General features: G+C 31.6%; 1 protein-coding gene across 6 annotated transcripts in view; it reads right to left on the bottom strand.

The window, feature by feature from the left end:
* Positions 1-4,938: 4,938 nt before the first annotated feature.
* Positions 4,939-27,109, bottom strand: part of LOC143071782 (uncharacterized) — a 38,973-nt gene continuing 16,802 nt past the window's right edge. For 2 of the 6 annotated variants that reach the window (XM_076246354.1, XM_076246355.1), the window contains 7 exons: positions 21,706-21,851; positions 19,614-19,724; positions 18,681-18,798; positions 15,393-15,651; positions 14,719-14,835; positions 13,387-13,494; positions 4,939-8,812 (listed from right to left, as the gene is read on the bottom strand). In XM_076246354.1, coding sequence (XP_076102469.1) covers positions 6,782-8,812; positions 13,387-13,494; positions 14,719-14,835; positions 15,393-15,651; positions 18,681-18,798; positions 19,614-19,724; positions 21,706-21,851 — 2,890 coding nt within the window. In that variant the 3' untranslated portion in view covers positions 4,939-6,781. Of the gene's footprint in view, positions 8,813-13,386; positions 13,495-14,718; positions 14,836-15,392; positions 15,652-18,680; positions 18,799-19,613; positions 19,725-20,678; positions 20,740-21,705; positions 21,852-23,022; positions 23,306-26,614; positions 26,933-27,109 lie in introns of those variants that run through there. The other 4 variants (XM_076246356.1, XM_076246358.1, XR_012976969.1 and 1 more) reach the window with 4 other exon arrangements.

Genomic DNA, 27,109 nt, shown 5'->3' with positions numbered 1-27,109 from the left:
GTCTTTTAAAGACACAGAGGTTTTCCGTATGCCTATCCAAAATGGCATTTCTAGAAACTCTAGTTTGCAACCCTCTGTTATTACTGACAAGACCCATTGATCGTCTGTTATTTTTTCCCAATTGTCCCGAAAAAAATCTTAGACGACCCCCAACTGGTATCTCGGTTTCTGATTCTGATAAATTATTACCTTCAACCCTGAGTCAGCTACTGTTTTTCTTTGGGATCCGAAAAGAATTCCAGGTGCCACCTGCTTTCTTTTCTTTATCTTTTTTCCCAAAGTCATCAGCCTTATTGTCTTTCTGGAACTTCCTAGGAGCAGATCTCACAGAAGATTTATTGTAATTAAGCCTGAGCGTTTATCAGCTGAATTAGCATTGTTATAATTAACATGAGTAGAACTATTATTAGAACTATATCTAGGAGCTTTATTTTGCCAATCTTGACGCACCTGAGTTGATTCAAACATTCTCTTATTATTGTTTTTATACTCTGGTAACAGATCGTTATTGTTTTTATACTCTGGTAACAGATCGTCTAGTTGCTCACGTTTTTCTCAAGTTTGTCTTCCAAACCTTTACCAAATACACCCTCATTCGAAAGAGGTAAATACAACACTTTAGCCTGTATATCTTTCAAGTTATTTAAACCCATACGTGAAGCCACCTGCCCTTGATAGGCTAGATTTTCTATCTGTTTTAAAGGTTGAGTAACCAACTGCTTGTGTTTGTCCCATGACTTAACACTATTTGTACCATGAACAGTTCTTATCATTGGTTCTAATAAATCATCCAAACTGGGTACTTGCAAAAAGCTTTTAGATTTATCATTTACCGGAAAACAACTACGTTACTTTAAAAGCTGTAAGTTTCTCTGGATTTTTAGTTCTCCAAGAACGTTCTAGAATTCTAACCTGTGCTTCATCAATGATCAAGCCACCTGAATTATCAGAAGATTCTGAAGGAATATCTTCCTTGAAAAGTTTAGACAATAAATTTAAATTATCTGACTGCTTGTCTACAGTTTTATTGTTATTATTATCAATGTTACTTGTTTGTCTCTGATTTGACTGACTTTCAACATTGTTATTAGTTATAGTAGGTTGAGTTTGTAGATATTGGCTAAATCTTTCAACATTTCTAGATTTATTGCCAGCCTGAGAATAAACACTAACAGGACTACCAAGGCCACGAGAATATTCATCCTCTGATGAACATAGACCAAGTAAATCAGCCTTTTCACGACTGTCTATATGAAGAGAAATTTCTGACCTATTGTCAAAATCAACATTTCTAATAACTCTAGGACTTCTCAAGTCCTCAAGATTTGCATTCAAAGAAATTACCGGTCTACGCTCCCCTGTACTTGGGACGTTATCCGAACTTTGTTCTCTATGCGTGGCTAATCCACCAGATTGAGAAACCTCTGCAAAAGTCGAACTACCTGTAGTAGCACATGACTTGTTGAAAACTGCAAATAACATATCTATTTTCTTATCAAACCTGTCTTCCATATTAACTTATTCTCAAGTTCAGCCGTCTTTGACACGCGTTTCTTTTTTTTTTTAAGAAGAGTCGTTTGGACTAAAGAAATTTATCCTGTTGAACTTACTTTAAATAAAGCTAATACTGACAATGACCACTGTCCTTTCCTCGATCTTGATATATATATCATTAACGGAAAGCTTAATACTAAAATTTATGATAAAAGAGATGATGTCTCATTTCCTATCGTTAATTATCCATTTTTAGATGGTGACGTTCCCTTGTCACCATCTTACGGTGTTTATATATCTCAACTTGTACGATTCGCTCGTGTATGTAAAAATGTTTTAGATGGTGACGTTCCCTTGTCACCATCTTACGGTGTTTATATATCTCAACTTGTACGATTCGCTCGTGTATGTAACAATGTTGTAGATTTTAACGAGAGAAATTTATGTATTACTGAAAAATTATAACACCAGGGTTTTCGATATCACAAACTAGTCAAAACATTTACTAAATTTTATCATCGGTATAAGGACATCATTCGTAAATATAGCTCAACTTGCAGACTTCTTATACGTTCAGGTATTTCACATCCAATATTTTATGGAAATATTCTTTATAAAGCACAAAAATGTCAGTATTCACCTCAAAAACTAACAAAACCTTTAAATAGACTTATTAAGAAGGGATATAGTTACGATACTGTTGTCAAGTCATTAAAGATTGAATATTTTGGCGTTAATATTGATTCACTTATAGGGTCTTTACATCGGAACTAAACACATTTATTATTAATAAACCAGTTGTTGGCATGACACGGGTTATGTTCTTCTCATTTATGTTATGTTGGTATGATACTAAACTCCTCACGGGGAGGATTTTGCCTGATATTCATATGATGAAAACATAATTTTTCAATCAGTTTAATTGAAGTCTGGAGCTGGCATGTCAGTTAACTGCTAGTAGTCTGATGTTATTTATGTATTATTGTCATTTTGTTTATTTTCTTTGGTTACATCTTCTGACATCAGACTCGGACTTCTCTTGAACTGAATTTTAATGTGCGTATTGTTATGCGTTTATTTTTCTTCACTGGCTAGAGGTATAGGGGGAGGGTTGAGATCTCACAAACATGTTTAACCCCGCCGCATTTTTGCGCCTGTCCCAAGTCAGGAGCCTCTGGCCTTTGTTAGTCTTGTATTATTTTAACTTTTAGTTTCGTGTGTACAATTTGGAGTTTAGTATGGTGTTCATTATCACTGAACCAGTATATATTTGTTTAGGGGCCAGCTGAAGGACGCCTCCAGGTGCGAGAATTTCTCGTTGCATTGAAGACCTGTTGGTGACCTTCTGCTGTTGTCTGCTCTATGGTCGGGTTGTTGTCTCTTTGACACATTCCCCATTTCCATTCTCAATTTTAATGTTTGTACAATTCTTTATGACATTTTATACAAGTGAATTAACGTTTGTACAATTCTTTGTTTCCACTTCTATACTAGTGGTATTACTTTGTACAATTCTTTGATTATATTTCTTTACAAGTGGTTTACATTTGTACAATTTAGGAGATAACTGTATTGTATTTTAAGCTCCGACGGCATCAATTGGTGATTTGATGGTATCAAATTAAGTTAACTGGCGACGCCAAAACGAATTGATAAGGGGACGACCATTTGATATTCGGGGGTGGTGGTGGTGGGGGGGATTTTGAAAATAAATAACTTGGCCTTGATAATCACAAAAATTAATGGTTTGTTCTGTGGTAGTTTGAAAATAAATTACATGACTTGCAATGTATTAAAAATAAATAACTCGGGTCTAATCGAAAGTATGAGATGGCACCAGATTCTTCATAAATTCAACTTTTCCCCAAAAAAATCGGGAACTCTTCCCAATTTTTTAAATCATAAAAGTATAGATATTATTCAAATATACTTGAAATGTCTGAAAATTGGTTTCATTTAACTTGAGGTATATTGTCTCTAGAAACCTTGCCTCACTTTTATTTTAACAGGGCCGTAACTACATTGAGGCAAATGCCTCATGTAGGAAATTGCTAAACCAAACGCTTGTCTCCATATCAAATTGTGTTCACGGCGAGTCCCTTGCAAGAAGCAAGTTGTGTTTTCCCTCGGACGTAGCCCTAATTTTTCGGGATCAATGTTTCTTATTTATTTGTCTTTTGTTCATTGATTGCCCTTCTGTATTCTGCTAGTGTTGCATTCCTTTTTGTCATCTAGTAGTTTTGTTATGAACTTGATCATGAATTTAAAAAAAAAACAACCCAGCAGCCACAGACTTAACTATGTGAATTCCATTTTTGCTTTATCATGCACATTGGTCTTTTGGTGTTGTCCCTAGAAACTTAGGTCTTACACTGAATTTATGCATTTTTCTTTAAGATCAAAATATTGTCAAAAAATTATTAAAACTAAACTTGCATTTTCAGATTATAAAAGGGTCTTCGGAACACCCAGAAAGCATGATTTTGCATCATTTGTTCTATAGCTTCTTGGGCCTTCAGTAGCTCCAAAACCCTTCAAAAATTGATCCCCTATACCAAATATACTTTAACTCATCAATAAGTGTTCCACGTGATAAAAAAATATAAAATTTTCAAGCAGTCGCTGTACAATAAAAAAAAACATGAACAATGGACATATGGTCACAGCTGCCCTATTGGTTGGTCAGCAGAGATGGAATTCAAAGTTTTATTCTGAAACTACCAACACATCATTAACATCAGTTTTGTTTGATTTTGATTAAGTAGTTTCAGAGAATATTTTCGGAAAAGTTTACTACAACAAAAAGATGTTAACAAATGCCAACTCAAGTAATGGCAAAAGCTCACATGTCCCATATTTCAAGTGATCTAAAATACTTAAGAATTGAATGCTTCTTTTTGTAAATTCATTGGGTTGTAAAAGCGTTGACCAAAGTACATTTTGTATGAAGCGCTGATGTGCTTCATTCTAAAAATGTATGCAGGGTTAACGCTTTTACAACCCTATGAAATTACTAAAAGAAGCATTCAATACTTATAATTATATTTTTCGCAATTGACAAAAAATTATCACAAATACAAGTAACACATTTTTTTTAATTGTTTATTGTTTTACATCTTAGGCACTCAACAGTTTCAGTAACATGTGTATTAACATCAGAATATTCTGTCTTATTCATTTGTACAACCTAAACAGTTAACACAGCAATATCAATTAACTTTGTAAACAACATAAATGCAAAAACTTCTGACTATGGCAAGTAAAATCTGGTTGGAAATTGCAAATATGTCAGATCCACAGATGATAAAAACTAATTATGGCTTCATCTGTCTCATAGCCTAGGGGCTAACATTTCAGATAAATTATCAAACGTTTGTGTTTTTATTTTAGATGTACATTTTGTATTTATAAATATTTGATTTGATGATGCTATGCTTTTGAGTAAAAAGATTAAAAAAAATCATAAATGAAAGGCAAGTTTTGAGCAATTCTTTCTTTTAAAAAAATCACCTGTCACCAACAATTCAAGTTGACAATTTAATGCTGGGGTGTAAATACCATTGAATGATGTTAGAATTATGAAAACTAATCTAAAATAGAGTACTTCATCAAAAAGTAAAATAACAAAAATACCAATCTCCAAGGAAAATTCAATACAGAAAGTCCATATAAATCAAAAGGTTAAATACATCAAACGAATGGATAACAACTGTCACATTCCTGGCTTGAAGTAACAAGTTTTCATATCATTGCAGATCAAAAGTTAAGTTTAACAACACTTAAGAAATGAACCTTGTACAGCAATATATTCTAATGAATTCATTACTGGAAAGTGGTGTATAACCAGAGCGCAAACATATTTAGTATTTTTTTCCATTATTTTGAGTTTGTTGCTCTTTAATTTTTAAAACTTTCAAATTTCCTAGTTGATAGCCATATGACGATAACTTAATTGACAAAAAACTCAATTTTCCAAATGCACATTATTATAAATCATATATCTGTGCATTCTCTTTATTTCATTTTCTTGAAATTGTGTACTAGTCAGTAGTCTTTTGCAGGTAAAAGGTTCAAGTTAAAATCTAAATCATTTTGCTTTTAGTAAAATTATACATTGTATCATAATTAAGTTTAGTTGGAGACATCATAAATGTCTCTTTTTGTTTTATAAAAAGAGGGTAGCAATTTATATTAGCAGTTTGAAGCAATAATATCAAGACTACTGTGTGTAAAATATATGTAATAAAAGTATTCAGTCAACAGGAAGTTGATGAGTGATGAATATGAAATGCATCACCCTGTTTACCATGCTTTCATGAAACTGTTGATTCACAATTTCAGGAAGCTCTTTTGAAACTATTTGAGGGAAAAACAAAATTAAAATTCATGGCACTTCAGATGAACTTGGTATTAACCATGGGGTAACTAACAGCAATACACATAGACAGATGAAAACCAGAACACCCCTACTTTGTGGCAGGCAATAATGATCTATAAGGCAATAATATGTTCAACTAAGAAATTGATTGACAATCATGTTTCAATTCACTATTTTAACAACTGGTCAACCTTTTAATAACTTCAAACTTAACAATACTCAGTTAATATCTGTTCCTAATTGTGTTCTTATAAAAAACAAAATATTCACCAAATGTCTAAAAATAGCAGCAGCCACATTTTCTATACATACAGGTTGTACAAAAAATAAATTCAAACTAAACAAATATATAATTCATCTTATGCAGATAGGTAATCTTAAAACAAGTTTTTGATAAACTGGTATCTGTAAACAGACTGAGGTCTACCTATAAAACAGATCTCTGTATCTGTAAATAGACTGAGGTCTACCTAAAAACAGATCTCTGTATCTGTAAACATACTGAGGTCTACCTATAAAACAGATCTCTGTATCAATTTTGTTGTTCAATCAAAGAAAACAGTACTCTTCTGTCTTAAAAGACTCTAACCGATTGACAACAACAGAATTAAAATGTCATGATAAAATACAAATCAAAATATATATATACATGTGTTCAAATCTATCACAGTTTGTACTTTGTAGAACTTCATATTTGGGTAGGAAGGCATTTTTTTCCATTTGAATAATTTAGACACTAAGTGTAAATGTAATATATCTTGATTATCAAAAATATTGATATTTTTTGTTGAGAAACTTGCGAGACAGTTAAATGCTTTTTATTTAGAAATTTAGGAAAAATTAAATGAATCCAAAATATTGTGTATTTAAATATTGAGCAATATTTATAGACATTAGTAACCAACACTTTCACACCTTCTCCATGTATTCAGAAGGTGCCCAACCTTCCATTCTACCATTCCTAACTAACCACCATCCAGTGTCCGTTTCTTCTAAAACGTCCAAAATGTCACCATATTTCAAATCTATTTCACCCTCAGCCTCAGTAAAAAATTCTACAACTGCTCGATACTGTTGATGAAAGACCTCATCAAATTTTGTCATTTCACAGTGTTCTATATATGATGCTGGAGCCCAACCCTCTTCTTCATGTACCTTTATAAACCACCATTCATTTGATTTTTCCAATACTTCAACATTCTCTCCTGTCGTGAATCCAACTTCTCCTTCACTTTCCCCTATGTAATCACATAATGTTTTATATTGAGAAGACTTACACTTAGATAGAACTTCATAATCTTTTTGTGGTGGCGTTGGTGGTTCACTTTCTTCTTGGCTTGTAGTAGACTGTTTTCCATTTGCTAGTATCTTTGACACTTCAGTTATTCCCCTTTGTTTATCTCCCATTTCATTATGATTTTTATCCACATTGGATGGTTTTTGGGGTATGGCTAATTTAGGTCTTACCTTTTCTGTATTACTACTTGATGATTTAGCTGGTAAAGGTGGAGGGATTGATGTTTTGGGTTTTAATGGTTTATGAGGGATAACTGGCGTCGGTTTAGATTGATCCATTTTTGATTTTGACCACAATGGAGGTTGGTTTGAAGATGAATTGTTTGATCTTTGTACAGGTGGCTTCAATAATGGTTTATCATTTTCAAACTTAGACCGCACAGGTGGCTTTAAAAGTGGTTTATCACTTTCAAACTTTGAACTAATGGCAGCAATTCCTGATACTTTACTGCTACCAGAACTTGTCTTGGCAACAAGTTTCTGCTTAGAAACCGGTTCTGAATTAGAATGTTCAAACATTGCTTTCAATGCACTAGTTTTAACACTTGGTTTGTCATCAACTGTCGAAGATGAACTTTCAGAACTAATACTAGAGTTACTTTTATGCACATTCATCACAGTTTTTGGTTTTAATGGAGGTTTCTTGGATACCTCTGGTTGTTGTTTTTCAAATCTAGCTTTCAATTCACCCATAGATTTATTTACACTAGTTTCTTCCTCATGTTGTCTTGTTAAATCCTTTCCTGGAGTATGATTAAGTCTTTTTGGTGACATTGGAGACACATTTTTAGGGGGTGTTGCTGGTTTATGAAATGTCTTTGGGGGTAAAACAAAGCCCTTTGTCCCAGTGTCAGATTTAGGACTTGTTACAGGCGATATACTGTCATCAGAAGAATCTTGCCTTTTTCCAAACTTAGATTTTAACACTCCAACAAGAGATTCTTGTTGAGAAGCAGATTGTCTTTGATCCTTTGGAACAATGTCTGTATATTTGTAACGTTGCTGTCCTTGAGATAATAAGTTATCTCCCTTTCTTTCGTCTCTCGGTTTTGTAAGTTTACTCTTCAGTTCAGCAAGAGGACTTTTATTCTGATCAGAAACATCTGAAGAATTATTTTTAAAACCTGAGCCAAGAGAAGCCGGTTTACTGTTCTTTGGAGGTGGTGGTGGTGGTTTGTCAGATGAATTTTTCGTTTTCAATACAGATTGAAAATTAGCACTTCCCATATTATCTTTTTTCGGTGGCAAATTTGGTTTGTCCTTACCCTTTTTAGGAGGAGGCAAAGGAGGTCCATTTGAAACCGTAGATTTAAAAGTTTTTTGAGACGATTTTTCATTATCCACATCAATTTCAACAGGTTTCATGGCCATTGGTGGAGGCGGGGGTTTTGAATTAGGTCTTTTTACAGCCCCTTTATCTGAAATTCCTTGTTTTGTATTACTAAGATCTGCTGGTTTAATCCTCATCTGTAAGGCTGTGTTTATATCATTAAGTTTATTATTCACAGATTCTTCTCTCTTAATGTCATCTTTCACAGGATCAGGGATTTCATAATCATCACTATCATCATCCGTATCATCTTCGTTAAAACTATTATCTGCATCTTCTGCAACTTCTCCTATATCATGATACACATTTTCTTCCTGAAAAAATAAAGTAATCTTTAAACAGATTCAACTTTTATACAAAGGGCCAATATAGTATAGGTTTTGATCATTGCTGAAGGCCTTTAGTTGCAGGGTTGGCAAAAACCCGGGTTTTATGAGTATTGCCCAGCCCAGTGGGAAATACTGGGAAAACCCGGGTTTTACTGGGTTTTACTGGGTAATACTGGGCAATACTGGGTAATATAAGATTCTGGCCTGAATTTCAAAGAGGATTCAGTAATCAAACGCAAATGCAATACATTTAAGATATATGTAAACCTATTTTCATTTGTAAATAAGTTTACTTGTTTGAGAGTCTTATGATACATACAAAAGTACAAGTGTATACATCTGAGAAAGAATTATTCTAACAACTCTGATAAAAAAATGTTTTTTCAAATATATAACTAGTATAAAGAATTTAAGGATAACATGTACATGTAAGAAAAATTACTTTGAAATAATTTATATAGGTAAAAATGTACAAAACTAATTAATAAGTAATTATTCAGATTAGAACACAGATATGTTTATATAACACTAATCAGTCTTTTCATTTCTATAAGAGTTAATGACAAGACCCTGTAGGGTGTTTATTTAGCAATCATGATTGCGTATATAGCGATTTAATTTACAATTCACTTAAACACTACAATAAAGTGTTAAGATTATTGAAACAATGCTTGGAAATTAACGAGGAATCCTAAATTGCGCAAATATTGTATTTTGCCTACATAGAATTTATGTGGAGAAGAGAATGAAATTGAATTTTTAATCTTCTAGAAATGACTCTCAATGGTTATCTGTATAAAATGTATATATTTAGCTATAATACTATGAAACTACAACAAGTATTTACTATTTTGTGTTGAAATAAGCTAAACAAATCATATTGTCCAGTATTGCCCAGTATTCCCCGTTTCAGGGAGTATTGCCCAGCCCGGGAAAACCCGGGTTTTCCCGCCCAGTAAAACCCGGGCGGGTAATACTTTGCCAACCCTGTTTAGTTGACCTGTAGTTGTTTAACTCTTTGATGTTTGGGTTTTGCTGGAAAGCTTTCATATAAGCAATCATACCACTTCTCTTTGTTTTTATATACAAAAAACTTATTAGACTAAATGTGAAATTAAACTTCCATGTCTATTGAATTAGGTTATTAAATCCTTTCAAATGGCATCTTTTCATATTAAGAATTAACAACAAAGAATTGAATTAAAAAAAGAGGCATCATTGTTTCGGTATTGGTCCATTCAAATTAAATCTAAGAGTATAAATTCGAAATTTATATACCTGTTTTGTAATTACTTTTTTCTTTGTATCAAAATAGCAAGGATTCTATTTGAACATATTAGGTAAAAAAATATTTATGTTATAACATAACAGATCTATTTCTACATGCATGCATTTGATACTGGACAGATTCTGTCACTGTTGCTTGTACAATGACACTTTCTAAATTTCAAGTTGTACCTACACTAACTGAATAATTGTTTATAGTCCATAACCTTATTTCACATTTTCTAAAATGATCACCTTCTGTAAATTGGATTCTGGCTTAGAGCATACCTTGTAGTTTTGACAAATTCTGGCTTTGAACATAACTTATAGTTTGTCAAATTCTGGATTTGAGCATACCTTATAGGTTGTCAAATTCTGGCTTTGAGCATAACTTATAGTTTGTCAAATTCTGGCTTTGAGCATAACTTATAGTTTGTCAATTTCTGGTTTTGAGCATAACTTATAGTTTGTCAATTTCTGGCTTTGGTCATAACTTATAGTTTGTCAAATTCTGGCTTAGAACATAACTTATAGTTTGTCAAATTCTGGTTTTGAGCATAACTTATAGTTTGTCAAAATCTGGTTTTGAGCATAACTTATAGTTTGTCAAATTCTGGTTTAGAGCATAACTTATAGTTTGTCAAATTCTGGCTTTGAGCATTACTTATAGTTTGTCAAATTCTGCCTTAGAGCATACCTTATAGTTTGTCAAATTCTGGTTTTGATCATAACTTATAGTTTGTCAAATTCTGGCTTTGAGCATAACTTATAGTTTGTCAATTTCTGGCTTATTGCATAACTTATAGTTTGTCAAATTCTGGTTTTGAGCATAACTTATAGTTTGTCAAATTCTGGTTTTGAGCATAACTTATAGTTTGTCAAATTCTGGCTTTGAGCATAACTTATAGTTTGTCAAATTCTGGCTTAGAGCATACTTTATAGTTTGTCAAATTTTGGCTTTGAGCATAACTTATAGTTTGTCAAATTCTGGCTTTGAGCATAACTTATAGTTTGTCAAATTCTGCCTTAGAGCATACTTTATAGTTTGTCAAATTCTGGCTTTGAGCATAACTTATAGCTTGTCAAATTCTGGCTTATTGCATAACTTATAGTTTGTCAATTTTTGGTTTTGAGCATAACTTATAGTTTTTCAAATTCTGGCTTTGGTCATAACTTATAGCTTGTCAAATTCTGGTTTAGAACATAACTTATAGTTTGTCAAATTCTGGTTTTGAGCATAACTTATAGTTTGTCAAATTCTGGTTTTGAGCATAACTTATAGTTTGTCAAATTCTGGTTTACAGCATAACTTATAGTTTGTCAAATTCTGGCTTTGAGCATTACTTATAGTTTGTCAAATTCTGCCTTAGAGCATACCTTATAGTTTGTCAAATTCTGGTTTTGATCATAACTTATAGTTTGTCAAATTCTGGCTTTGAGCATAACTTATAGTTTGTCAATTTCTGGCTTATTGTATAACTTATAGTTTGTCAAATTCTGGTTTTTAGCATAACTTATAGTTTGTCAAATTCTGGATTTGAGTATAACTTATAGTTTGTCAAATTCTGGCTTAGAGCATAACTTATAGTTTGTCAAATTCTGGTTTTGAGCATAACTTATAGTTTGTCAAATTCTGGTTTTGAGCATAACTTATAGTTTGTTAAATTCTGGCTTTGAGCATAACTTATAGTTTGTCAAATTCTGGCTTTGAGCATAACTTTTAGTTTGTCGATTTCTGGTTTTGAGCATAACTTATAGTTTGTCAAATTTTGGCTTTGAGCATAACTTATAGTTTGTCAAATTCTGGCTTTGAGCATAACTTATAGTTTGTCAATTTCTGGTTTTGAGCATAACTTATAGTTTGTCAATTTCTGGCTTTGGTCATAACTTATAGTTTGTCAAATTCTGGCTTAGAACATAACTTATAGTTTGTCAAATTCTGGTTTTGAGCATAACTTATAGTTTGTCAAAATCTGGTTTTGAGCATAACTTATAGTTTGTCAAATTCTGGTTTAGAGCATAACTTATAGTTTGTCAAATTCTGGCTTTGAGCATTACTTATAGTTTGTCAAATTCTGCCTTAGAGCATACCTTATAGTTTGTCAAATTCTGGTTTTGATCATAACTTATAGTTTGTCAAATTCTGGCTTTGAGCATAACTTATAGTTTGTCAATTTCTGGCTTATTGCATAACTTATAGTTTGTCAAATTCTGGTTTTGAGCATAACTTATAGTTTGTCAAATTCTGGTTTTGAGCATAACTTATAGTTTGTCAAATTCTGGCTTTGAGCATAACTTATAGTTTGTCAAATTCTGGCTTAGAGCATACTTTATAGTTTGTCAAATTTTGGCTTTGAGCATAACTTATAGTTTGTCAAATTCTGGCTTTGAGCATAACTTATAGTTTGTCAAATTCTGCCTTAGAGCATACTTTATAGTTTGTCAAATTCTGGCTTTGAGCATAACTTATAGCTTGTCAAATTCTGGCTTATTGCATAACTTATAGTTTGTCAATTTTTGGTTTTGAGCATAACTTATAGTTTTTCAAATTCTGGCTTTGGTCATAACTTATAGCTTGTCAAATTCTGGTTTAGAACATAACTTATAGTTTGTCAAATTCTGGTTTTGAGCATAACTTATAGTTTGTCAAATTCTGGTTTTGAGCATAACTTATAGTTTGTCAAATTCTGGTTTACAGCATAACTTATAGTTTGTCAAATTCTGGCTTTGAGCATTACTTATAGTTTGTTAAATTCTGCCTTAGAGCATACCTTATAGTTTGTCAAATTCTGGTTTTGATCATAACTTATAGTTTGTCAAATTCTGGCTTTGAGCATAACTTATAGTTTGTCAATTTCTGGCTTATTGTATAACTTATAGTTTGTCAAATTCTGGTTTTTAGCATAACTTATAGTTTGTCAAATTCTGGATTTGAGTATAACTTATAGTTTGTCAAATTCTGGCTTAGAGCATAACTTATAGTTTGTCAAATTCTGGTTTTGAGCATAACTTATAGTTTGTCAAATTCTGGTTTTGAGCATAACTTATAGTTTGTTAAATTCTGGCTTTGAGCATAACTTATAGTTTGTCAAATTCTGGCTTTGAGCATAACTTTTAGTTTGTCGATTTCTGGTTTTGAGCATAACTTATAGTTTGTCAAATTCTGGCCTAGAGCATACCTTATAGTTTGTCAAATTCTGGTTTTGAGCATAACTTATAGTTTATAATTTAACTTTTAGCATATCTAAAGGATTACTTTAAAACATAACCTTTAAACAGATCATAATAATTACCTCCTCAATACCATTCATGTGTGTCTTTCCTATGTAAGAAGCAGGTGCCCATCCTTCTTTACCATCTATTTTGACAAACCACCAGCCACTGTCCGACTTCTGCAAGACCTGAAATAGAACAATAGATAAATTTACTTCAATATACTGTGTATTCATTATTATTCATTGGATATGAATTTTCGTGGATTTTGTGGGTACAGGTGAACCACAAATTTAAATGTTCAATGAATGACATATTTTCTGAGGGATTGTACACAGAGCTTGGCAAAACCACGAAATTGGAAGTTTTCCTTAATCCATGAAAATTAGTACCCATGAAAATAAATGAATCCACAGTACTAGGAAAGATGTAAAGCTATTTCAATTTTATCTAGTTCTGGCAAATTTCAGTAGTTTTCTCTTTGAAATGACCTCAATTACTTTGTTGTGTCAGTAACAGTTCAAAAGCATTCTCTTTGAAGGACCTCAATCACTTTGTTGTGTCAGTAACAGTTCAAAAGCATTCTCTTTGAAGGACCTCAATTACTTTGTTGTGTCAGTAACAGTTCAAAAGCATTCTCTTTGAAGGACCTCAATTACTTTGTTGTGTCAGTAACAGTTCAAAAACATTCTCTTTGAAGGACCTCAATTACATAGTTTTTGTTTCACATCAGTGTTTGTGTTTTTTCCGTTGTTATCCTTTCATAGTTAATGTGTTTCCCTCAGTTTTAGTTTGTAACCAGGATTTGTTTTCTCTCAACTGATTTATGACTTTTGAAGAGCTGTAAAATACTGTTGCCTTCATTTGTCTCAGTAACTGGACAAAAGTATTCTCGTAACAGAAGCTCAATTTCTACTTCTAAGATACTGGACAACATCTAGTAGTCAAAGTATTTTTGTATGTTTTTGTTGGTTTGCTGTTTCATTTACCTCCCATGTCTCCTTTCATTAACATTTCTGTGAACCTCTTAAACTCTGTTGTTATAAAAAAAAACATTTAAATTCAGGGTTTCCCTATAGATTAGCCATGAAATTAAAAAATAATAGTTCCCCTTATTATTAATGAAATAACCAGAGGCAGATTTAAAGAGGGTCCAGGGACTCCTCCCCTTTTGTAGGAAAATTTGGTTGATTATATAGGGAATCAATGAAGCATAACTGGGGCAGGCCCTCTCTTATACAGTCAGTGAAAATTTCCTATTGAAAATTTTTGGATTCGCCACCATTCACAGTAGCTAGATTAATATTTCTCTAATACATTATATTATATTATGTCGTATCTTAAGAAAAAAATACTGCTGCCAAATTCCAAATTTCAAGGATTTTTTTTTCTTAATATATATTACAACAAACCTGGACAATTTCTCCTGTGCAAAATGATATTCCATCTCCAACATTGTCCTCAAACTCTGTGATTGTAACATAGTGATCTTCTGTCTGTTTCAGTGCCCTCATCACCTCGTCTGATGCCTAAAAAGAAGTAGTTTTATAGTTTAGTTGTTGTTTTTACACTCAAGCATAACATTATACCAGTATTTACAAACATATTTGACTGTCTTTCTGAAGACTGATAGTCTGAGATACACTTTGTTCAAATTTAAAATGCGGATATTGTCAGGCATTTAAATATGAAAAATTTAACTGTTAAGTGAAGCATGGAACATTGGAACCTTTTGGTACAATTTTATAAACTTATAATCAAGTTAATGTTTGAAAAAAGAAAATCTTATTACCCTCGCCCCTTTTAGGTCCAAAATTCCTAAACATTTTGGGCAATAACCCATGAACCTTCTGTTTAATGCAAGGAAAACCTTGCAGTACAATTTCCTAACATTATATAACTTTAAAATATTTTGCGGTCATAAAACAATATCCTTTCAGTTTTAAAGAAACTGATACCTTTGTTCTCAATATGGGGTAGTTTGAATCTTACAATACTATATCCTAAACTACACTATATCCTAAACCTGAATTTAGAAATGGATTTAAGCCATAACAGAGATTACCAATATATTTCCAGAACTAACCTTATTCACAGAGTTAAGTCTAGGTGGAGGTCGTAATGATCCTCCTCTTTCTAAAGATCTCTGTTTCTTAAGAATATGTTGGACACTGCTTCGTTTGTCAGTCACAGATTCTGAATGAGCGGAATGTTGAAGCAAATCACTGACATCACTCATACTACCAATGATTTGTACTCCAGAAGCTCGGGCTACACGTTCTATGTGAGCTTTCTCTGTTTTCATTAGGTAAGTACTTGGAGCTATACCTTCATTACCATTGGACCTGTAAGACAATAAATATGATGTGTATTCACTTATTTTCCTCTTAAATATGTATGTATAACTAGAGGCTCTTAAGAGCCTGTGTCACTCACCTTGGTCTATGTGCATATTAAACAAAGGAAACACATGGATTCATGACAAAATTGTGTTTTGGTGATGGTGATGTGTTTGAAGATCTTACTTTACTTAACATTCTCGCTACTTACAATTTTCTCTATCTGTAATGAACTTGGCCCTTTAGTTACAGAGGAAAATATCTTGTAAAAACTTACAAAATTGTTAAAAGTTGACTATAAAGGGCAATAACTCCTTAAGGGGTCAACTGATCATTTTGGTCATGTTGACTTATTTGTAGATCTTACTTTGCTGAACATTAATGCTGTTTACAGTTTATCTCTATCTATAATAGTATTCAAGACAATAACCAAAAACAGCAATATTTAATTAAAAATTACCAATTAGGTGGCAGCAACCCAACAACCAGTTGTCCAATTCATCGGAAAATTTCAGGGCAGATAGAAATTTACCCCTGTAAGATTTGCTCTAAATGCTTTGGTTTCAGAGTTATAAGCCAAAATGTACATGTTATCCCTATGTGCTATTTTTAGCCATGGTGGCCATCTTGGTTGGTTGGCTTGGTCACCACACACATTTTTTAAACTAGATACCCTAATAATGATTATGGCTAAATTTGTTTAAATTTGGTCCTGCAGTTTCAGAGGAGAAGATTTTTGTAAAAGATAACAAAAAATTACGAAAAATTGGTAAAAAATGACTATAAAGGACTAAAGTTATTGTGCAAAAACCAAGAAAAATGCTTATTTTGGCCCTTTTTTGGCCCCTACTTCCTAAACAGTTATCAATCCCAACCTTCCTTTTGTGGTCATAAACTTTGTGTCAAAATATCATTGATTTCTATTTACTTAAACTAAAGTTATAGTGCGAAATCAAGAAAATGCATATTTGGGCCTTTTTTGGCCTCTAATTCCTAAACTGTTGGGACCAAAACTTCCAAAATCAATCCCAACCTTCCTTTTATGGTCATAAACCTTGTGTTTAAATTTCATACATTTCTATTTACTTAAACTAAAGTTATAGTGCGAAAACCAAAAGTATTCAGTCGTATAAAAAAGAACATTGACTTCAAGTGAACAAGTGCAGTTACACTTTAAAATATCACTTGAAGACTTTGCCTTAAAAATTTATTCCAGAAACCAATTTTAGATAAATTTAAGTGCATGTTTTGATAAAGGCAAACCAAAATATCTTTAAAAAAAAAAAAAAGGATGAGTTCATGGCACGCCAATACCAACGTGTGTAAATAAGCCAGAGTCAATGTACTAATTTTTACCAATTGATGTATTTTTTCAAATGCATTTATTTCTGTATGTTATCATTAGATATTGTCCAGGGGTATGTTCAATTACAAACATTAATGGGGAAACTCAAGAAGGGTGAAAGTTAAGTCACCATTATTCCAACTTGCTCCGTGTTTGGTATTAATAAGCCTTGTCTAAAAATTTCATAACATTTGACGGAGACAAAGTAAAGTTTGAGTGATGAAACGGCTAATTCAGCAATTTTTCCATATATAAAGGGACATAACTTGAAAACCGTAAAAGTGACTTCTGTTTCAGATTTTCCTAAATTCATAATAATTAATCTCACATTTTAGTCCATTTTTCAAAGAAATAATAAATGCATGAATGGTTTCTGAATTTACACTATGCAATTGACATATTAAGAATAATTTTCCTAAAATATTAGTCAAGGCAAACTAAAGTCAGAGAACAGAAACCAATTTCGGAACGTATGTTCAGATGGACAAGGGGAAACCACAGCCAGGGCACTAAAAATAAATAAAATGGGAAGTAGCCAATTTCATTAGATACTACACATTAAAATTGAAATTAACACTGGCTTTACAAGAAAATTCAGGCATACTATATAGACAGCTTAATGAACAGACAAATTGAATAATCAGTGTGCACCAGCAGTTTCATTAACAAAGGAACAGCGCAAAATTTTATATGGAATGATGATTTGATGATGAAAAACATCCCATTGTCACTTTGTTAAATTAAATATTGAATTTTTCTTATATATTCCCTTTCTAATTTGGTTAATAAGAAATTTTGCAAGTACAAATCTAAGTTGAGGTTATCCATTTTGTGAAATGTGGGCTTAACTAAACAAACATTTATCAACTTTGGCTTTGGTGTCTATATCTAAAGAATGTTGTAAAACAAGCATTGATGGGCATGGTACATACTCCCATTAAACTAATTACTATGAAACAGGTCAGAAACAATAAGAACATAAGGTATATTTCTTTTTAATAGTAGTTTTTTTTTTCTAATTAAAAAACTCACTTTTATGATTATATTAAACTTAAAACACATATTATGTCATAACTTTAAAAAAAGGTTAAATTTCAATTGCCCTTAGGCAATGCACATATTTAAAAGTATGTAAGAGCGTTTGTTTGTTTTTTTCCTTTCGGGAACATGACTTAATGTTTAACCACACAAACAATGATCATCAAACTGACACATTGTTGACATATTTATAACATGTGCTATAAAAAATTACACCATTATGTTATGGTATCTGTCTAACACATTGTCTGCTGCACTTAAAAACATTGGCTTCGTGGTTACAAAGGGGTTTAATTTATCTTAGTTAGACACTGGCTTCACTTTTAAATACTAAGAAGCAAATTCCAAAATATCTTAAACAATTTGGTAAAAAACTGGAATGTATATTCAAAAAAATAAATTTAAGGGTCAAGTTTTCACTGCTATTTGGTGTAAGATCAATTATTCACTTCTCTAATTAACTATATACCATTGGAATTCAGTTTACATTATCATGTTTATCTAAATCAATACCTTTGAAACAAAAGATATCACAATAAAATTTTCAAACAGCAAAACATTTTTTTTAATGATTTTATGTTAAAATCAATATTTCAATCAAAAGTTAATACAAAAACTTCAGCTTTAAAAAGAAATAACTGATCTCTCCTACCTGACAAACCACCATCCATCCAAATTTTTCTCCAGAACCTCTACAACAGCTCCTTTCTCTAGGGCTATCTCATCACAGTTTTGTGGAGTGTAGTTTTCTGTACTTATGTAACGTTCATCTGGAATATTGAAATTTACCATAAACATAACAAATAGAAGTTGTTTGTAAACTATTATTAGAATCAAAACACAAGGACACTAATGGCGCTACTCACAACAAAAAAAACCCAACAACTTGAAGCCTTTTTTAGGAGTGAAAAGTCAAAGCCTGTAATTTTTGCAAAAAACAGTGGAGCTAATTCAAAGGTAAACTTGATCTGTAACTCATCATTGTAGACACGCTTATATTCAGCTCAATTCATTTATTTATGTAATAAAGTCTATTAGAACTGTTCATTGCGTATCAGCAGAATGGTAGAATGATAGAATGAGGGATAAGGGTAACACTGTTTGACCCCGTCCTAAGTAGTCAGGGCCATAGAAATGTTCTCTTTAATGTCAATCACCTAAAATTTCTTAGACATGTGTAAAGCAACAATTTCTTTTCTTTCTTTTTTTTTCATCGAAAGATATTTACTTTCACCAATATGTGTACATTTAAACTTATTTCCGAAAAAACATTTTATGTGTATAATAATTAGGCAGTAGATAAATCCAAGTTGAAACACCAACTGTTTTTAAAAATTGTCTGTTTTTTTAATCCTTGTTTTCAAAATTCCAATAGGGAACATACTTTATATAATTGTATCAATAAACCAATTTTTTGAGACGTTTCAGCCATTGGCCTTCTTCAGTTCTTTATTTTTCCTCATATCTACATGGCTGAAATTACATTTGTATTTCCTTTTTTCAATCATTGAAAAGATGTCTTTTTAAATTAAATTCAGAAACTTATTAATGGTTCAGCATTTCAGCCTAATCTGTATATCTGTACCTTCTCCTAAATTAGTCCTAATTGCTGTATTTTCCTTGAGTCCATCTTTCCTTTCCACATAAGAACTTGGTACCCATCCTTGTTTGTCATCAACATTAACAAACCACCAACCTGTAAACAAATCAAATCTGTCACTTCTCTGATATTATATATTTCTATTTCTATGTTTTATTTTTCACTGGCCATTGATGAAATATGAGTTTTTAACATCAAATCTTTTTTGTGCCAACGACATAAGTAATTGCCATCTTAAATATACTTCACACACAAATCTGAGACATAACATTTTATATTATTTATCATAATACACCACTGAAATTACTTTCCCACTTTACGTATTATAACTGAACTTATGTTGAAAGTCTGTTATATGAAGCTTTACTTTAAATATTGCTTAAAATAAACATTATCAATGATCCATGCAAATGAGGTCAAGGTCAGAGGAACCCAGTGCCAGACAGACATGTACACCTTACTATCATTGTTTGTAATTATAAAACATGCCTGTAATTATTCACTGATGCTATGTGTGGCTCATGACATGTAATCATCATATGATTTGTCACATTAGTGGCTAGTCATCAACAAGATTGTGTCAATGGTCATCTGGTCATCTGTCACAAATATTCTTTAATGGCAAACTAAATCATGATGAACAAAATATTTCAATGGTGTTTGTTCAAAAAAGAAAAAAAATATCTTGAAGGTAGCCATTAAAAATTAAGTTTGGTATGGGAAGATGAAACACATGTTATTATTAAGGCCTTAATAAAATGCCCCTGGTAGAATATCTTATGCAATCACAATTTTTGACAACTTGATGATTTGCTAGGTAGAATATTCACCAATAACAATTCCATAATTTGTTTTGAATTATTATGCAATGTAATATACTAATACTCTGATCAGGCAAATATAAAAACATGGGATTGTAAACTCCTATATACACAAAGAAAGCATTTAAAAAGTATCTAAAAGACATCTAAATTTGATTAATGCAGTATTTTGCCCAAATGTTTTTGAAAGATAAACTAAATATTTCCTTAATATCAAATATTTACTTGCCATCTGATTCGTATTCCATAATCCCACTACTAACCCAGTCAGCCATATACAGCGAAATCAAAATAAGGAAGCAAGGAAATTAACAATGGTTTGTATTTTAAGAATCTAAAATTTTACATCTCATGATAATTGTTCCTCATGTTTTAGGTCATACATGATGACAAATAAATTTGACAGTATCAAGTATTGTACTTGACAAAAATAGATAAAAATTGTTTAGTATCTTTATCTTGTAAACATATGGTGTGACATAGTATGTATACTATTATATATACATTTCTCTTTAAAAGGATATAAATTGTAAAAAGTTTATGCATATCTGTAAGTGTTCCTGTTTCATATCCACTGAATATATAGGAAAATCTACAGTAAATGTCTTAAAATAACTCCTGCCGCAACATAAGGAGTATAAAATATACCTACTTGGTGAAACAATTTAGTCATCAAAAGCAAGCTTAAATTAAATCCCCATAAATTTATTATATCTAATAGGGTCCAGAACACCTAAGGGAGTTAACTCTTTAAATATCAACTTTAAACAAACAAAGTTTTAATTAAAAGCTTTAACGAAAGAAAAATCAAGCTTCTAATGACCAAAACTGTTTGTCATTGCTATACATGTATATCCAATGAAACTATTCCTGTAAATGGTGTGGTTCAAATTTCTTGATTTATTAATATTTTGTCAACAGGTCAAAGTAAATATTTTGTCAAAATTTTAAAAAAACTAAATAAATCAAATCTATTTTAGGGAAATTGTTAATTACCCCTGAAGTACAAATTTCTAAAAGAAAAAAATCTGACAAGATACTAAAATCAGGCTAAGATAATTTTAACCCCCTCCATCCATACAAATCAATACATGGAGTTTAAAACCTATCTACTTGATCTACTAATTTAGTCAAATCAGAAGCTTCAAACTACTTATTTTATCACTAGACATAATAACATCTCTTTTAAAATTCCATTTTCCAATTCATTTAACCTTCCCCCTTGACTTGTGATATATTTGTCTTATACAACTCACCACTGTCACTTTTCTCTATAACTTCTAACACCATTCCAGCCTTTAGATTTAAGTCCCATTTATCTGCTTTCTTGTAGTCTGCTATCACGATATATTGTTCGGCCAAAGTTGGACCAGAAATAGTCTCTGCTTTCTGCTTCTGTTTTCTGAAAGAAAGACAAAATTTATTAAGCAATATAACTCTGAATGGAAATGTGAATTTCAAAAATAATGCTTAACATCCAGTGGCAAATATTTCATCCTTATTCAAGAAAAAGATTGAAAGTATATACCAAAGATCACAGATGTGGCATAATAAATTCTATAAAAATCATATAAATTAGGCATGAAAGAATCAAGATTTAGGTTAAGCCTGGGTATGACCCAAACAAGTTTGCTAATCGGAGCAAGGCAAACAAAAAACCTGACATGTTTGAATGATAATTGAATGAATAGGGAAAAGTAAAATGTATGTGCTTTGGGATTTCTGTGCCATTTTACAAGGCTGTCCAATTCATATGTTCTCCATTGAATGTTAACTTATTTAATTAAATCTAAATGGTGAAATAAATTTAAAGATGCATCAAACTTATATAGATTTTGGAATCTGAAATACAAATATGCTCAATGATATGTTGAGTGCTCATTGAATCATTTACTTATTTTGTGAAAACATTTCTCGGCAAGAAAGGGAGACTGGACTGTTCTTCACTATAATGTATTTCTTAATTAAACATGAAAGTTGTTTTTGTTTTTTACTAAATTATACATGAACACAAAAATTTTATTTTCAAACCTAACATTCATTATCATTTTAAGAAATACTTGTTTTTGTTGGTTATTATCATTGCATAATTGAGCCAGTCAACACTGAGGTGGAAAAATTGAACCCTGCTCCTGTGGGTGCACTTGACTTCAATATTAACCGACTAGGATTGTCAGTTTTCCTATCAAAGGTCGTGATTTTCTCTGGGCACTCAGACTTCCTCCACAATTAAAAGCTGGCCGCCAGAAAATATCCCCAAAATGGTGCTTAAAAGTGGCATTTAAACACCAAAAATCAAAATAAAATCATTGCATTATCTGTAAACCATGTTGGACATCTTCAACATTTTGGTTTGTGCATGTTGAACAGAGGAATTATAATATATACAACCAGATTAACATTGGTTTACTGTTGATGTAATATAGATAAATTACTTTGTTTTAGTCTTATTAGGACCTTTTGTGATACAATCATGAATTAAGTATCACAGTTTCAAGAGAAATCCAAAACTAAACATTCTAAATACTATATTTATAAAACATTTATCTGACAAATAACGATTAAATTCTTACCGTGAACATAAAGAGCTACACAGAACAAATGATAACATTTGAAAAATAGACGAATCCTCACTCATTTTCATACTTCATCTCTGAAATGTGTATCTCTTCACTCTTTAACTATCCCTTTATTTAATTATAATTTCTTATTTTAAATTCACTTATTCGATGGTTGTGATGTATTCCCTTTATCCACAGGGCACAAGTATCCTACACAACATTTTTGGTGGTAAAATTGCACTTAATGATAACAAACTTCTCCAAAAGCTGTTTTCCCAGCGGTTTCAACCTGATCCAGGTAAAGAGAAGGGTATATGTTCCTGGTGTTAATAAGTTATCCATCAGTCTGTCACAATACCACCCTCCAGACATCGCAAGTGACATAAACCATCATGTATTTAATAAAGAAACCAGTCGATTACAGATAATCTGCAGATTATTAACACTGCTAATTTTGTAATTTTCATATATCAAATTTTGGTTATCAATGTGTTTTATGATATAATAAGTTTAGGTTAATTTGAAAATATTTAATATTTTTAAAGGATTATCAAAATCAATTGGTCGACAACTCTGTTATTTTATTTCTAACAAGGAATAGTTACTAACTGTATAAACTTGGACAACATTTTACATATTTGGTGACCCATCCTGATGAACGATTTTTGGAAACATAAACATTGTTAATACTTATAATCTTCTTATTTTACAAATTTTTATCATCTTTAATATACACTATCTTTGATATTTATATTATTGTTTTTCACTTTATTATAACATCTTCATCATCATTAATTTAGACTTGTACAGTTATCTAGATAATTTTACCTCAACATAAACAGTGGCTGATCCAGGTAGGTGGGAAAATGGTGGGGTGGGTATAACCCCCCTTTTTTGACAATCAATGCTTTTGAATGGGGACATATAATTGAAACACCATCCCCACCCCACCCCCACCACCCATTTATTCTGGGTTGGGAACCTGACCTTTTTAAAACCACTGGATCCGCCCCTGATAAAAGTTAGTAAGAACTAAAAAAAATGATGTTCTTTATTTTACCTGAATTAATTACACCTAAAATGTTTTACTTTAGAGTAAGTCAGTTTAATAGAAAAGATCAAATGATAATTCATATATCATCCCAGATTTGAAGGAGTGAATCAGTCAAAACAAGAACAAACAAATCATTATTTGATCTTTTTTTTTGTTTCATTGTACACTACATGATGATGTTAAACAAATGCTAGTTAGAAATCAAGTTATGAGACAAAAATGAACATTTGTACTCAGCTACAACTTTTCAAAGTGCAAACAAAGCTTTTTTTCTTCAAATTCATGTTGTATACAAATAGAAACTTTGATAGTTTTCGCCTGTATATAAACAGATCAAAGTCAAATTTGGTCTTTTTATCAACTAAACTTCAAAAGGCTTCAAAGAGGAAAGGGTGTTGTGCATTGTCTGGTTTGTGTAAAAAATAAATCCAAATTGACAAATTGTATACATATTGTCATTTCTAACATACTGTAAAATCTCCATTACACACTAAATCTTATGTAAATAAATATTTATTTATCTGTTCTACCTTGTCACAGGTAAAAATCACTTCCTTATGTAGATGACAAATTAAGATAAAATATAATGCAATTTCTGTGTATCCTTAACTTGGCCTAAAAATGATTTTACAAGGAGTCGATTATAATATTATAATCCTAAATAACCTAGACAAGCCTTATAATATTAGCTAACCAATGACAAATACATTGGACATGTATATATATAACGCTGAATCATTCTAGTCTCTTCTCAATGCATAATTAAAACATCAATGACCGTGTGTTTGATCAATGATGATGTTAATCTGTTCAAAATGGCCTCAAGACAACATTTGTATTTTTCTGTCTCACACGTTTAGTCTATATAAGAGGAAAATAATGAATGCATACTGATAATCATATGGAAATATTAAAATTAAAATATTCTTAAACAAGAATGTGTCCACAGTACACGGATGCCCCACTCACACTATCATTTTCTATGTTTAAAGGACTGTGAAATTGGAATAAATTCTCTAATTTGGCATTAAAATTAGAATGATCTTATCAAAGGGAACATGTATACTAAGTTTCAAGTTGATTGGACTTCTACTTTATCAAAAACTACCTTGACCAAAAACTTTAACCTGAAATTTGCACTATCATTTTCTATGTTCAGTGAACCGTAAAATTGGGGTCAAAACTCTAATTTGGCATTTAAATTAGAAAGATCATATCATAGGGCACATGTATACTAAGTTTCAAGTTGATTGGACTTCAACTTCATCAAAAACTACCTTGACCAAAAACTTTAACCTGAAGCCAAAAACTTTAACCTGAAATTTGCACAATCATTTCCTATGTTCAGTGAACCGTAAAATTGGGGTCAAAACTCTAATTTGGCATTTAAATTAGAAAGATCATATCATAGGGCACATGTATACTAAGTTTCAAGTTGATTGGACTTCAACTTCATCAAAAACTACCTTGACCAAAAACTTTAACCTGAAGCCAAAAACTTTAACCTGAAATTTGCACTATCATTTTCTATGTTCAGTGAACCGTAAAATTGGGGTCAAAACTCTAATTTGGCATTTAAATTAGAAAGATCATATCATAGGGCACATGTATACTAAGTTTCAAGTTGATTGGACTTCAACTTCATCAAAAACTACCTTGACCAAAAACTTTAACCTGAAGCCAAAAACTTTAACCTGAAATTTGCACAATCATTTCCTATGTTCAGTGAACCGTAAAATTGGGGTCAAAACTCTAATTTGGCATTTAAATTAGAAAGATCATATCATAGGGCACATGTATACTAAGTTTCAAGTTGATTGGACTTCAACTTCATCAAAAACTACCTTGACCAAAAACTTTAACCTGAAGCCAAAAACTTTAACCTGAAATTTGCACTATCATTTTCTATGTTCAGTGAACCGTAAAATTGGGGTCAAAACTCTAATTTGGCATTTAAATTAGAAAGATCATATCATAGGGCACATGTATACTAAGTTTCAAGTTGATTGGACTTCAACTTCATCAAAAACTACCTTGACCAAAAACTTTAACCTGAAGCCAAAAACTTTAACCTGAAATTTGCACTATCATTTTCCATGTTCAATGGACCGTGAAAATGGGGTTAAATCTCTAATTTGGAATTAAAATTAGAAAGATCATATCATACAGAACATATATACTAAGTTTCAAGTTGATTAGACTCCAACTTCATCAAAAACTACCTCGACCAAAAACTTTAACCTGAAGCGGGACAGACGGACGAACGGACGAACGAACAGACGGACGAACGGACGCACAGACCAGAAAACATAATGCCCATAAATGGGGCATAAAAAATAATTAAAGGCAATGATAAAGATAACCTAATATGGTATTGAGGAATGAACATTTTGATTATTGTGGAAATATCCTTAGGCCTAAATGAATTGGTGTTAGATTGCTGTCTCATTGAAGTATGTCTATATTTTTTCTTTCAATGTTACCCCACACCCAATATTTGTACATAAAAAAAAAAAATGTTGTCTTTATAAATAATAACTTAGAACTTACATATCATTTTGATGAAGGAGACCATTTCCTCCCTCTTGAGGATGTTTTCCAGAAATTTTACACATAAATGCTTTTACTCCCTTCATTCTTTCGTCATGTTTACCTTAACTTCCTCACACATTTGTTTTTCATATTTACGATATATGAAGGCATGAAATATTGTAAAAAAACCACAATGTACAATGTATAATACACTGTTTACAATGGAGATTTCATAAACACTTCCTATTTACGCTACTTATCAGACTAAGACATTATAATACTATGCTGTAAGTGTTTCCTCAGTATATAAAAGTATATTATAGTGCTTCCTGACTGATTCAACATTTTTTCACGTACAACCTTCCCATTTTTATATATATTTTTAGGGGGTAATATCTTTTAAAGCTTTCAAGTTAATTGATTTATGTAACTTTTCATACTAAGGAGGATATAAATTACACTTTTATTACATCACTGTAAGTTAACTGATCTGTCTTTACATCACGGAAAACA

The sequence above is a fragment of the Mytilus galloprovincialis genome, chromosome 4, assembly GCF_965363235.1.
Source record: "Mytilus galloprovincialis chromosome 4, xbMytGall1.hap1.1, whole genome shotgun sequence".
NCBI classification, from domain to species: domain Eukaryota; kingdom Metazoa; phylum Mollusca; class Bivalvia; order Mytilida; family Mytilidae; genus Mytilus; species Mytilus galloprovincialis.
Note: the sequence above shows the minus strand (reverse complement) of the source record. Positions and strands in the feature narration are given on the sequence as shown.